Below are 15,187 nucleotides of genomic sequence, written 5' to 3' on the forward strand. Positions count from 1 at the left end.
GTATATACATACACACTGTAAGTAGATACTTATCCTATACTTACTACTATAAGGTACTTATACTGTAAGTAGATACTTATAGTGTGTATGTATATATTTATAGTCTTCCTCCACACAGATGGGAAAACTGGAGAGGAGACAATAGCACAACAAACTTGGAAAACTAGAAAGGAAACAGATATAAGCGGTAACTGACCCGAGAAAGCCAACTCCTAAGCAAGCAGTGGGGAACGCCAGGAACCAACCCAGGTTACACGAATGGATCAGAAACACCTAGAGAACTTACTAAAACACAAATTTCTGGGCCAGAGTTTCTAATTAAGTAGGTCTGGGATACAGCCTGAGAATTGGATTTCTAACAAGTTCCAAGGAGTTGTAGATACTGCTGATCTGGGGGTTACAATTGAGAACTACTGTACTAGAGAATCCTAAGTAGGCCCAGAATTGGTCCTACCAGGTATCCTTAGAAGTATGAGTAAAGAGGAAGGCTAAAATAAGGAGATCTAGTTAAGACGGTTTTAAGAGCCAGTCAGATATAATAGTATAATAATATAATTGGTATCCACAGAGATAAGAGAAGATCATTTATCCATGAAACAAAAACAGGCTGCTTTAAAAAATAAATTCAAGGTATATAAAAGAGCTTTTGAACAAGAAAAACATTAAAAAATTTCTTTAAACTTGATAGAAGATGAATTAGGTAATCTCTCACAGACTAGACAAAAGGATAGAAATGTAAAATAGGAGAAAAAAGGCAATAAAATTAGTATGTCAGTTCAAACTCCAAATAATAGTTTAGGGAATAGAGAAAGCAGAAGGAAAGAAATCATCAACAACATAGTTTAAGAAATTTCCCCAGAACTGAAAGCTATACACTTACAGGTTAAGAGAGTCAACAAAAGCCTAGAAAGTTGGGTGAAAGTAAATCCACACCAAGGTACATCATTGTAAAATTTCAGAACACAGGGAACACATTGTTATCTATTTCCTCAGGCAGCTGCAGTGTTAAACAATTGCCTATGATTGTTTTTGACAAACTCTTCCTGGGGTTGCACAGGGTGGAGCTCCAAGTCAAGTCAAATAAAAACAGCTTTGCAAGTATTTTCTTCCAGGGAACCACCAGACAGGTCAAATAATGACAATTCTCTGGGAATGGAGCTTTTAAAGAGTTCCAACCCCAGCCAGTCTGTCCCTAGGGCTGCCAGACTGAGGTTCTCATTGTGATTGCTGCATGTTGGTTTTCAAGGCTACTGCTGAGCTGGAGAGGGGGAGATGGTTATAAGGCAAGTTAAAATGCCACAGAGCTCATTGTTCTTACCAAGATTCAACTGTTTTCCTCAAAAAAATGCTACCTTTATCAGCCTCCGATTAATTTCCAGAGTTCCAAAAAACCTGATTTAAACAGTTTTTGGCTGTGTTCTCATTGCTTTTATGGAGGACATGATTTTCAGAGGTCCTTACTCTGCTATTTTCGCTGATCCTGTGGCTCTTTAAATTTAGTTAATTAAAATAACAAAATTCCTCCTTTGCACTAGCCATATTTCAAATGCTCAAAGCCACAGTAGGACTAGTGGCTACTTGATTGGATAGTGCGGATAGAACATTTCCATCATCTCAGAAAGTTCTATCAGACAGTGTGGCTTTAAGATATTATCCTCATTTATAGATGAGTAAACTGAGGCTCAAAAATGTTTGGTAACTTGCTCAGAGTCCCGAGATTCCAAAGCCCCACGTTATTAACCACCAAGCTGTATTTTCTCTCAGTGATTTCCAGCTTTTTTATGTCAGGGAATACATAAAAATGATGTTTGTATAGAGCACACTGGAATAAATGGATGTGACTGCAAGATCACCAGACGCAGTTCTGCTGCTGCTCTTGGCTCTGCACACCCATCCCAGGAATGGGGGATCAAGAGCTCAGCACACTTATGTATCACAATCCCGTGATCATGAAGTTCTGCTCTACATTATAACAGTGATTCTCAGAGTGTGATTCCAAGACCAGAAACATCAGCATCACCCAGGAACATGTTAAAAATGTAAATTCTCAGACCCCATCCAGACCTACTGACTTAAGAAATTCTGGGAGTGGGGTCAAGCAATCTGTAGTTTAATAAACCTTCCAGGTGATTGTGATACACATAAAAGTTTGAATTCTCTGGAGCCAGCCCTGATGGCCTAGTGGTTAAAGTTTGGCATGCTCAGCTTTGGGGGCTGAGTTCGGTGCCCCCAGCACAGAACCACACCCCTCGTCTGTCAGTAGCCGCGCTGTATCGGCAGCTCACATAGAAGAACCAGAAGAACTTACAACTATATACTGGGGCTTTGAGGGGGAAAAGAAGAAAAAAGGAGGAAGATTGGTAAACCCTCCCCCAAAAAAAAGCTTGAATACTCTGAATTGTGTTATAAAAAGCTTATTCAATGAATGATGCTAGGAAAATTGGTTGTATAATGGAACAATACACACACATATGAAATGTGTTTTATATATGTTATATATATGTGTGTGAAATATATCTATATATATATGAAAGTCAATATAAAAAATTGTATTCTAAATACTACCTTTTATCCCTCTATTGGGAAACATTGCTATCTATATCCAAATGAAAAAGTTAATTTTTATCTTTTGTTTTGAGCTAATTTACATTTTATGAGTTTCTTCAGTTTTATATTCAAATCCTCTCAAACAAGTGAATACCTACGTTTTCTTCAGCTTTATTGTAATATTTAGATAGTGTGGTTATTAATTTCACTGTCTAATAGTAGATTTAGGAGGTTGAGTAAAAGCTGCAGTACTAACACCTAAAATTTCTCCTTATGTGTTAGTCCCTCATTTAGTTGTTCTTAACTTTCTTAAGGTCATTGACTCCTCAGAGAATCTATCATAGAAATGGACATTCTCATCAGAAAAATATACACATATTTAGGGTTTTGCATAAAATTTCAGGATACCTTGATTTAATTGTAATACAATAAAGATTTAGTTAGAAGTTCATGTTTTGTAGGATGTTACATATTTTTGGTTTGATTGTTTACATTTTTGTTTTCATTAAGTTATTTCTTCTTTCCTCTCACCCCTACCCTAAGGTGGATACATTGCAAATAGCCTAGCAATTATGACTGATGCACTCCATATGTTAACTGACCTAAGTGCCATCATACTGACCCTGCTTGCTTTGTGGCTGTCTTCAAAATCACCAACCAAAAGGTTCACCTTTGGATTTCATCGCTTAGGTAAGTAATTGGGAGTTTCTTTCAGTTTATAAAATTTTATAGTAGAACTACAGTGAACTATAACCTTTGATTAACTGAAATCTTCCTGGTGATAGCCTGTTTGAACAAAGCAAATGAAAACAAATGAACAAGGTTTATTCAGATACTTATCTTCCAGGGTACATTCAGGCCAGTCAGCTAACCAGTTTGCACACATAAAATTTTATGGTAATCATTAATCTTCAGATGTTGTTCCCTATGTCTTTTTGAAGACTTTATCAGAAAAAAGTTTACCTTCAGCTTATTGAACCAAGCAAAATCACATGGGTTTAATTTGCTAATGAGCATTAACTTCTTTCTTTAGGTATTCCACCCAAACCTACAGTAGCCCAGATTTTAAGCATTCCTATAATATGTATAATATATACAATGTCGCTCACCTTCATTGTGGCCATTGTATCAACATAATTCTGTAAATGCTGACAAAGATTCTTTCTTGACCAAACTTTAGTCAGTCTCCTGAACCTTCTCCCAATCCTGTGTGTGCGTTTCCTTATAAAATCTAGTTTTAACAAGAACTCTGCTAAGCCAATTGAACAGAACCCCTCCTCTCAGTATCTGATGGGTTATCCCCCAGCTGATGTTTCATCACCCTGACCTATCTTCAGCGAGAATTCTGTTAGGTCAGTTTAGCCAGAATCGCCCTTACCTTGATGTTTCCTCTTAGTAGTTTTCCATCACTGACCCCCACCCTGCTCCTCGTCTATAAATTCCCACTTGCCTATACAGTATGCAGAGGTGAACCCAATCTCTATCTCCCACTGGAAAATTCCATTGCAGTGGTCTCCATACCTACCTTGATAGCTTCTTCCCCTTGAATAAAGTCTTCTTTGCCGTGTTTTAACATGTCACTGATTTTTTTTCTCTAACAATATTTTTATTTTCCTATTTTAAACAAATATTAATATTTAATTGAGAGGTTAAGATCACACGTTATCCACAGAACTCTGCTTCTTGGTGTGTTATTGTTTTTAAATTTTTTACGTATTTTTAAAATATCTATAAAACAGTGGCTTGAACTATTTTATGAAGTGCCATGTGATCAGCTGTCATTTGCTTAGAACCCAAAAGTTGACATTTAGGCAGCTTCAGCAAAACCTGTCTTAACCAGAATTAACATCTTGTTTTGTTTTGTAGAGACACTGACATTCTTGGCTAATATATCAATTAGTTTCTCCCCTTCTTTGTTACTTTTTAGCCTAATCTTAACTCAGCATCTAGGTCTTCCAAAATTTAGTCACTGGATCTTCTAGTGTAAAACTTGACATTGTACGTGAATGGCTGGCTATATTCCAAGTAGCTATCCAGGTCATCAGGTTGGGAAACTATCTGGCCTCCCCACCCCTCAGCACTCTCGGCTGCTACACAAGAAAACTAAAGCCTGAAGTGAGGTTTTTTCTATTATTTGTTAAGCCACTGCATAGTACATTTGGATGTGTTCCTGAAAGAAACTCCACTGCTTTACAACTTATTATACATTCATTTGTTTACTGATTGCCTTGGGGTTCTTTAAACCACTTCCAAATTGTTTTCAAACTTTAATTTTTTGTGATTTAAACACCTGCAGTTTAAGATCTAAAGCTCAAACGTAGCATCATGGAATGGAGATTTTACCTTCTTACACTGTTTGAAAGAGTGCGTTTCATTGAGTCCTGTGGTTCTTAATCTCCTTTAGGTTGTAGGCCCGTTTGAACTCTAATGAAAACAGTGGAACTCTCCCTCCAGAAACGTGAAAGAACAGAACATATAAAGTCCTACATATAAGTTAAGAACCCATAATCATGAAAATCCTGTTAAATATTGAACAAGTCTTAGTATTTATCTAGATGGGTTCTTTGTTTCTTCATAAATATCAAGCGCTATGAAAAGGTGAGAGAATATAGAACTGACTGGTCCTATTGGGTCTCTGGAAGTTTCTGTAGAAAGTCAGATCTCTCGCTTTCCTTAAAGGTACTAAGTTCAAGATATCTAAGTCTAGATATCAGCATTTGAGGCCTGTCTCTCCTGAGAATCCATTGAAATGAAAAGTACCAAATCAGCAAAGGGAAACAATAGGTCACCAATAAACAAAAAATTTTTAGAAATTTCTGGAAGTTGGAAAGTAGATGGGAGTGGGTTGAAGGAAGAAACAAGCCAAGATGCTGCAGCCTGGAGTACACTGAGCTAGGAACTGGATCCGCCCAACAGATCTCCAAAGAAGACTCAGGGACAGAGATGAGCAGAAGTGAGAATTGGCGCTAAAAACAAGGAAGATTAATTGAGTGACTATAAATGGGAAACTGCTCCCACTAGTCCACTATGCCTCTACCTTCCTCCCACCCCACCTCCACTCAGGCAGCCTGCATTTTCCTCCATGTAAAACACCAGATAGTTCTTCCAGAAAGAAATTGAACGAAACGTTTAGGGAAAGCTGACGCTTCCAGTCTGGGTGTTGATGCTCCAAAATAAGTCTTCTTTATACAAGAATTCAGGGTTCTGCAGCCTTATGGCTTGGTCCTCCACCTACTCACCCTAAATAATGCACATGTCCTCATCTGCCCTGCCCTACACCCCTTATACACCAGCCATTTTAACTAGTTTATGGCGTATCCTTCTGGCATTTCCTTTTTGCCAAGGACAGTTTCCCTGTCCTTCTGCCCTAAATGTGAACGGACAACCAAGGATCTTTCAGCAAATTAGGAAAACCAGCAGCATGAAAGAAAATGACCAAAACTAAACTAACACAAAAATTAGTCCTAGAGGAAAAAAGAGATGACTTAAGGAACAAAAGAAAATGCTTTAAATTATCTTATTAACATATTCAGAATAATGAAATGGTAAAATATTTTTTAAAAGAAAATTACAAGAAAAAGCTCTTTGAAATTGAAATATTCCTGAAGTTAAAAAAAATTTTTTTCAATAGAAGGACTAGAGAATATAATTAAGAAAATCTCCCAGGACATAGTATAAAAAGATAAAAACATGAGGAAAAAGTTAAAAACTATAAAAGAATAATCTAGGAGGTCCAAAGTTGTACTATTAAGACCCTCAGGGGGACCAGCCTGGTGGTACAGCGGTTAAGTGCACACATTCTGATTCAGCAGCCTGGGATTCACCGGTTTGGATCCCGGGTGTGGACATGGCACCGCTTGGCAAGCCATGCTGTGGTAGGCGTCCCACATATAAAGTAGAGGAAGATGGGCACGGATGTTAGCTCAGGGCCAGTCTTCCTCAGCAAAAAGAGGAGGATTGCCAGCAAATGTTAGCTCAGGGCTAATCTTCCTCAAAAAAAAAAGACCCTCAGAAAAAGAGAACTTAAAAAATAAAAGGGAATGACTGTTTAATGGGGATGGGGTTTCTTTTGGGGGTGATGAGCATGTTGGAATTAGAGAGTGGTGGTTGTTGCACAACCTCATGCATATACCTAAAGCCACTGAATTGTACATTTTAAAATTGTTAAAATGGTGAATTTTATGTTATATGGATTTTACCAAAGTTTTTAAAAGTCATCCAAAAAATAAAAGGAAGAGAATTGTTAAGATATAGATAGATGAGTATTTTCTAGAGCTAAGGAGGGGATCAAGCCTTCATACTAGACAGGCCTTTGGCGATCTTCTTTTTCTTCTTTTGTATTCAAAAATCTTGTTAGGATATCTCTAGATATAGAACTTATTTCACTTATTCTGCTCTTTGAAGCAATAGTGGAAATAATGGACGAAAAACTTATGGTGACTTGGGGAGGATTGTAAAGACAATAAAGATATGTAGAATTGAATAGAGCTATAAACCAAAGCGGTGGCTGTCCTTGTGTTCCACAAAATACCACTGCTTCATGAGTAATCTCTCAAAGTTCTGTGGGGGGAAGTATGTTTACATTGGACACATTTAAATAGTATAGCTCTTGTGACTTCTAATACTGAGACTTAGGGATTCAGGTCCTAGAGAACATTGCAGAAGGAATCCCCCTAAGAAACTTCTGGTTTGTTACTGTTGTTGAATTTTGTTTTGTTTTGATGGCATATGGAGTGGGATGGGGGTTGGTTTTTTTCTTTGTTGATTTATTTTTTAAATATGTAAAACATAGGCTGCAGAAGTAAAAAATATATATATATTTTTTAAAAGAAATGATTTACTCAGAGAAGTCTTGCTGTCATTCTCTCCCCTCCAACCCATCCTCCCTCCCACTCCCTATTAGTAACCATTTTAATTAGGTTCTGGACTATCCTTCCAGCATTTCCTTTTGAAAATATAAGCAAATACATTTATATGTTCATGTCTGGCTCCCTGCTATCCTTTCTTCTGCCAACGGCAGCATAGTGTACACCTGGTTCTAAACCTGGAGGGGTGTGTCTGTGAATGATAGTCAGACATTAGTATCATTCCCTAAATTTATTTCCTTTTTGTGTTCTCATAACACTTTATACATACCTAATACCATTTATCACATTTCTATAGCTATTTTCATGAAACTCTGTCTCATTCTAGACCATGAATTAGGTAGGGACAGGAACAGGTAATATTAAAATCTATGTGTCTGGACTAATAAGTGCTGTATAAGAGACTGTTAATCGAATTGTTGCATATTCATGCTGAGTAAATAAGGATATGAAAACTGTGATAATTTAATATAGCTCATGATCCCCAAGTCATTTGTGTTTGGGGTAAATTAAACCAATTACCAAATTGGGAGTAAGGGTATTTTTGAAATTTTGGGACTAAATATTTGAATCTTGAAAACGTTTATCTCTGTTCTGAAACTGTGATCATGTTCACAGTCTAGACTATAAAAATTTATTTGATCCATAACATAGCAGGCAGTACAACCTGACTGATAGGTCCTTTGGGTGCAGAAAGCAATTAGTCAGAAGGGAGTTTCCTCTTCCTTCTCTCTGTCGGGCTGGTCCTATTTGTTTGTTTTGGTACTTACTACTTTAGTTTTAGGTTCAGATCTGAGATCGGCAGTTTTCCTAGCTATATGACCTTTTGGAGAGTGATTTAATCCCTCTAAGTACAAGTTTCTTCTGTAAAACAGGGATGTTAATACTTGTATTGCAGAATTGTAAAAAATACATGAGGTAAGGTGGTAAGGTACAAGTACCTAACACGGTCTCTGGCACAGGGGAAGTTCCCAGTAAAAGTTAGTTCAGGTCTTCTTTTCCTTCCCTCTTCTACCTGCCAGTATATCATCTTACCGGGACTTCTCATAGCTCTCAAAATGGTCCATGCTCCAGAATTGCCTACCTTCCCTTCTCCCGCAGGCAGATTCTTACTCTCTCAGCATAACTCTCTCAGCCAGGTAGTAGGGGAAGGTAAGATGATTCACCCTGATGATTAAATGACAGTTTCTAAAGATGTGCTTTTTAACTCAGGTCTTTGGTAACATTTTTGTCAATATAACAAGATTTGTTTTAGCAAAAATCATTCAGTCAAGGTAAGAGAAGGGTGGTTTTAGATTTGAGGGGTGAGCCGAGATGGCTGTCCCAGGGGTCAGGTCTATTCTCTTAGTACTTTCCTTTCCTCTGTGGGAACTCACGAATTGTGTAAAATCATTCAGGTTTTTCTTTTCCTTTTCTTTCTTTCTTCATTGCTTTGCAGTGAGCCATAATGGCAGCTCTTTTGTGGGAAAAGGGAAAGCAGGGTAGGAACCATATGTGAGTTATTTTTAAATGCCTGGATATATTTGACTATGGGTATGGCATCTTATTCTGGAAGTTAATAAAATTTAGAGCTTAATGAAACCACACTGTAGGAGGACACCCACAAATCCTGGAGGGCACCCACAAATCCTGGAGGACGCCCACAAATCCCAGACGAAAGGGATGTGCTGCCCCATCCCCCTGCTTACTCCCTACTTTTATCCTTCTCTGTGGATTATGAGCATAACTGACTTTATTTATATGGCTTTTCTTCCAGTTCTTGGGCTGAAGAGGCTGCATGGATTAGATACAGATAGTGATCATGTGAAAGGACTGTACTAAGCAGAGTTGTCTGTGTTTGAAATAAAAAGCAAGATGTACACTTTAGTAATGCAAACCATCAGCCTAGGTTAGTGGCAAAGCGACAGTGCAGGAGTCTTTCGTAGCAGTGTGTAGTTCTACTGAGCCAAGACCTTGGCAGATCTGGCTAGATGATGGTTGTCCTGAGGTAGGTATATGGTTATAATGCTAATTCTATGTAGTTTGTTATTTTATCCCCTGATGCTAAAGGAGCACAAAGTATTCAGCTAAAAAAATCTCTTCCCCCATACATGCAGCTCAAAAAAATCTCTTCTCCCTAGTTAATGATTCATTTTAACAACTTCCTCCCACCCCGACAAGAGTTATACCTATTAATTATTCACATCTTAGTGAGAATTAATTCATATCACATGAACATCTATAGGAAAAGAATAGGTAGTTCCTAGAAATGGGAGTTTTTACTGAGGCAGAAGGAAGACATGAGAAGGTGGTCAAAGACGGATAGCCAAAAGTCAGCTTGAGGGTACTGGGCACCTTGGGTATGGGGTAGGGGAATGGTAAGAAGGCAGGAAATAGGAGATTATACAATAGGAGGTGAGAGGATCCAAGACAAACTTTGCAGTTTAGCTTGGCATTCTGGTGGCAACAGTGGGCCACTGAAAATCCTATATGATGTCTTTTTTTTTTGAGGTAACATTGGTTTAGAACACACAGATTTCAGGTGTACATCATTATATTTTGATTTCTGTGTAGACTACATCATGTTCACCCCCCAAAGACTAATTACATCCATCACTGTACACATGTGCCCTGTCACCCTCCTCCCTCCCCCTTACCTCTGGTAAGCACCAATCTAATTTCTGTATCTATGTCTTTTGTTGTTTTTATCTTCTACTTATAAGTGAGATCATATGCTATTTAGCTTTCTCCGTCTGACTGACTTCACTTAGCATAATACCCTCAACGACCATCCATGTTGTCACAAATGGCAAGGTTTCATCTTTTTTTTTCCTTCTTCTCCAAAAAGCCCTCCAGTACATAGTTATATATTCTAGTTATAGGTCCTTCTAGTTCTGCTATGTGGGATGCCACCTCATCCTGGTTTGGTGAACGGTGCTAGGTCTGCGCCCAGGAAACAAACCAGTGAAACCCTGGGCCGCCAAAGCAGAGTGTGCAAACTTAACTACTTGGCCATGGGGCCGGCCCTCACCTTTTTTTTTTAATAGCTGAGTACTATTCCATTGTGTATATATACCACATCTTCTTTATCCCTTCTTCCTTTCATGGGCACTTAGATTGTTTCCAAGTCTTGGCTATTGTGAATAAAGCTGCAGTGAACATAGGGGTGCATATATCTTTACACATTCATGTTTTCATGTTCTTTGGATAAACACCCAGCAGTGGAATACCTGGACCATATGGTAGTTCTATTCTTAGTTTTTTTAGGAGTCTCCAGACTGTGTTCCAAAGTGGCTGCACCCGTTTATATTCCCACCAGCACTGTATGAAAGTTTCCTTTTCTCCACATCCTCTCCAAATCTTGTTATTTCTTGTCTTGTTAATTATAGCCATTCTGACCAGCATGAAGTGATATCTCATTGTAGTTTTGACTTGCATTTCCCTAATAATTAGTGATGTTGAACATATTTTCATGTGCCTGTTGGCCATCTGTATAACTTCTTTGGAAAAATGTCTGTTCAGATCTTTTGCCCATTTTTTAATTGGGTGGTTAGATTTGTTGTTGTTAAGATGTATGCGTTCTTTGTATATTTTGGATATTAACCCCTTATCAGATATATGGTTTGCAAAGATCTTTTTCCAATTGTTACGTTGTCTTTTCATTTTGTTGATGGTTTTCTTTGCTGTGCAGAAGTTTTTTAGTTTGACGTAGTCCAATTTGTTTATTTTCTCCTTTGTATGATGTCTTTAGCCTGAGTATAGTAGGGTTGTCTGTGGCTGAGTTGAAATACAAATACTAGTTTGGAAGTCCTAGGAACATCGAGTACAGCTCACTGATTTTCTTTCTGTTTCTTTCCTATCTTCTGTTGGAAGAAGGTGGAAAAGAGGAATAGCATGAAAGGAAGTAGAAGAGAGAATGTATCTCCACTCTCCTTCCGTGTTCATTTTTATAGACCTCTGAACCTGTCTTTAGATGTTTGCTATCTAATTCTTTGAGGCAATAGAAAGACAAGTGTTACATAATTTAAGGGAAATATACTCATTATTGGCATCATAGCATTAGCAAAGTTAACAGTTATGATAGGCCAGTACGTCTAGGCAGCACTCATGAAAAGCAAGTATACTCGGGTTGAGTGTGGTTTACATAGTTGAAGCAAATTGCTACTCATTCACTGAATAGGTGCTCAATAGTTACCTGTTGAATGAATGAATAGTAGTGTAGAGTGGGGAGACAGGCAGTAAATATGTATACAGGCACAACATAATCATAAACTATATTAAATGCTACAAAAAGAAAGAATAAGGTACTATGATGGAGGATAAAGAAGGGCAGAGAAAGACTCAGTGTTTTTCATACGAACCCTGAAAACCTCTAGTTTTGGCAATTTATAGATGTGTTAAAATGTGCTGTAAACATTTTTCATATTATATAGTGCTATCTTTTTCATTTTTCTCCCAAAGCCCCCCAGTACATAGTTATGTATTTTTAGTTGTGGGGTCCTTCTAGTTGTGGCATGTGGGATGCCGCCTCAGCATGGCTTGATGAGCAGTGCCATGTCTGCACCCAGGATTCTAACTGGCAAAACCTGGGCCACCGAAGCAGAGCGTGCAAACTTAACCACTCGACCGCAGGGCCGGCCCCCTATAGTGCTATCAAAACTTGATAACATCTATGTTTTATCCCATTTAATTTTTTTTCTTACCATTTATTAGCCATTCAGACCAAAACTGTTTATTACCTGTTTGTCAAATTCAGGGTATGTTTTGGTCTTTATTAGATCACTGACCATAAACATTTGTTTATATTTTAGCTGAATGAAAAGACCCAAGTGATGTTAGAACAAAAACACGTATTCACTCATCTTACTCCCTCCTCTAATGCTACAGTTCAGCCAGGTGGAGTGATTTAGTTATTTGTGTGTAGAGTAGCAATATGTTAGAACTACTATCATGATAGGTTTTCTAGAATTTCCATAAAAGTCTCATTCAAGAGTTTTTCATTTTGCTAAATTTCCATTTAGTCAAGTTTATCTAAAGCTAATGGGGTAGTAACCCTCACAGAAATCTAGAGTTTCAATTGTGAAAGTTCCTGGGTCTCCTTTAGGAAATGAAAAATCCATGTTATACACTCCTTTTGTCCCGAAAACCTTTATTGTATGTTAGTATGTGACTGGAGACCAACCCAGAGTATGAAGGAGAAGACTGGAGCAAATCATAATTTGGTGTTGATTGAAAGCTTCCCTCCCTCTTAAACATCTGGGGAAAAAACATCTTGCCTATGTTTATCTGCATTCCATCATGTTAAAAACGCTATGAGAAAAATATTTGAAACACCAATTAGTCCTATTCGTGATATTTCACCAAAGTTTAATTTATTCACAATGAAAGAACTTTTTGTTCTTTTTGTCAGATTAAATGATGTTATTACTATAAGGATTTTTAGCTGTAGAGTATTATCTGTGCCTTATACTTTTCAATCATAAATCTCAGCCCTAAAAATCTACTTAAAATTTTGGGGATTTTTTTCTTTTGCATTTATCAGTATTCTGTTGAGAAGAAATTTTGACAAGTGATTAAAATAAAAAATAACAGATGAATGTCTTTGCTTTTCACCAAGGGAACCAGATATGAGGCATACTCCTTATTAATTGCTAGAAAAGGGGTATCATTGATAGCTGTGTCTTAATATGTCATTTTGGGAATTTCTAGCAATCAGCTGAATTCTATTACTATTAGCTGTGGGCAGGCATTGGGGTCCCTTCTGTGCTACTCACGTGGGTGAAAACTGTGGCGTGGAAAACCAAGTTCCCAGCTGCAGTCCTCAGGGGCCTGGCGGCCTTCCAAGGGTGGGAATCCTCCCTGCCAAGCAACTCTGTTCATGCTTTACTGACTTTCATTTTATTTTATTTTGAATGTGATTTTGCCTTATGTAAGAGTTCACAAAAAGGTAATTTTAAGTGTTTAGGAAAATTATCATGGGATGTGGGGTTGCCACATGTAGCACACACATACACACACACTCTTACATGGTGCCCAATATGTCTGAAATATTGCATGGGACATATACTGAAAAATTATTTGTGGGGCCGGTCCCGTGGCAGAGCAGTTAAGTTTGCGTGCTCTGCTTCGGCAGCCCAGGGCTTGCCACTTCAGATCCTGGGTGTGGACCTGTGCACTGCTTGGCAAGCCATGCTGTGGCAGGTGTCCCATTATAAAGTAGAGAAAGATGGGCACAGATGTTAGCTCAGGGCCAATCTTCCTCAGCAAAAAGAGGAAGATTGGCGGTGGATGTTAGCTCAGGGCTAATCTCCCTCAAAAAATATATATATATTATTTGTCGTTTATCTGAAATGCAAATTGAACTGAGCATCCAGTATTTTACCTGGCAGATTTACAGGGTAACTGCATAATTTATCATCCAAACCAGGACACTTTTGAGAGTGAAATGGGGCACTTTTAATAACTATGCTAGGACAACAGGCATAAATTGGGACGATCCTGGGAAAACTAGAAAGTGTGGTCAACCTAATTATAGGTGGGTTTGAAAGAATTTTTAATTATTGGTTTTAGACTTTTATAAGCAATAACATGTCATTAACTTGTATAGCTATGAATCTTTATAAATGGAAAGTGTATTGCTTCATAATTCATATTAAAAATTTGACTAAGGCATCTTAAAACTATGGTGGTCTAATTGCCAGCTTCAACCTTGACACATGATTAAAGTTCTTTGTTTTTTTGGAAGAGTTTGAGAAGGATTGGTACCTTTTTTTTTTCTTTTTTTGAGGAAGATTAGCCCTGAGCTAACATCTGCTGCCAATCCTCCTCTTTTTGCTGAGGAAGATTGGCCCTGAGCTAACATCCATACCCATCATCCTCTATTTATATGTGGGACGCCTATCACAGCATGGCTTGCCAAGCAGTGCCATGTCCGCACCCAGGATCTGAACCAGCAAACCCCAGGCCACTGAACCGGAACGTGCGCACTTAACTGCTGCACCACCAGCCGACCCCTGGATTGGTACTTTTTAAATACCAATTTTAAAGAGCATTAAAGTTCTCTCTCTTTGTGAGTAAAAGGAGGAAGCTACCACTAGTACATGAGATTTTACAGTTTAAATATTTTTAATTATTTCTTCTTTCTTTATACCACTAGTACATGAGATTTTACAGTTTAAATATTTTTAATTATTTCTTCTTTCTTTATATTATTTGTATGCGTGTATTATACCCTCAGCCAGCCCTGGTGGTCTAGTGGTTAAGATTCTGCGCTCTCATCACCATGGCCTGGATTTGTTTCCCTGTCAGGGAACCACACCACCCATCTGTCGTCTGTCACTTGTCATTTTGTGGTGGCTGTGTGTTGCTCTTATGCTGAAAGCTTTGCCAGCCGATATTTCAGATACCAGCAGGGTCACCCATGATGGACAGGTTTCAATGGAGCTTCCAGATTAGGAAGAAGGACCTGGCCACCCACTTCCGAAAAAATTGGTCATGAAAATCCTGTGAATAGCAGAGAATTGTCTGATAAATTCAAGATAAGAAGATGGTGCAAAAAGACCAGTCCAGGTTCCTCTCCTGTATACAGGGTCACTAAGAGTCAGAATCTATTCGACGGCACTGACAACAGTAAATTTTACCATCAGCAGTTATAACTTAAGAAATTCCATGTATTTTCTGTCTTGTATTTGGCTTAATTCTTCTCTTTTAGCCTATTTACTTCTTGTTTTTTGGGATTTACTAAATAACCTATTATTCACATTGAGCTTATTCTTCTAAATTGTATACCTTTTATC

At 38.0% G+C, this 15,187-nt stretch overlaps 2 protein-coding genes across 2 annotated transcripts in view; one reads left to right on the plus strand and one right to left on the minus strand.

Annotated features, from left to right (window-relative positions):
* BLOC1S6 (biogenesis of lysosomal organelles complex 1 subunit 6) overlaps nucleotides 1-15,187 on the minus strand; it is a 106,419-nt gene that overhangs the window by 61,616 nt on the left and 29,616 nt on the right. The window lies entirely within an intron of this gene.
* The window catches only part of SLC30A4 (solute carrier family 30 member 4), a 28,153-nt gene that overhangs the window by 4,797 nt on the left and 8,169 nt on the right, over nucleotides 1-15,187 (plus strand). Inside the window, exon 3 of the mRNA XM_044764956.2 lies at nucleotides 3,091-3,237. Coding sequence (XP_044620891.1) covers nucleotides 3,091-3,237 — 147 coding nt within the window. The remainder of the gene's footprint in view (nucleotides 1-3,090; nucleotides 3,238-15,187) is intronic.

The sequence above is a fragment of the Equus asinus genome, chromosome 2, assembly GCF_041296235.1.
Source record: "Equus asinus isolate D_3611 breed Donkey chromosome 2, EquAss-T2T_v2, whole genome shotgun sequence".
Lineage (NCBI taxonomy): Eukaryota > Metazoa > Chordata > Mammalia > Perissodactyla > Equidae > Equus > Equus asinus.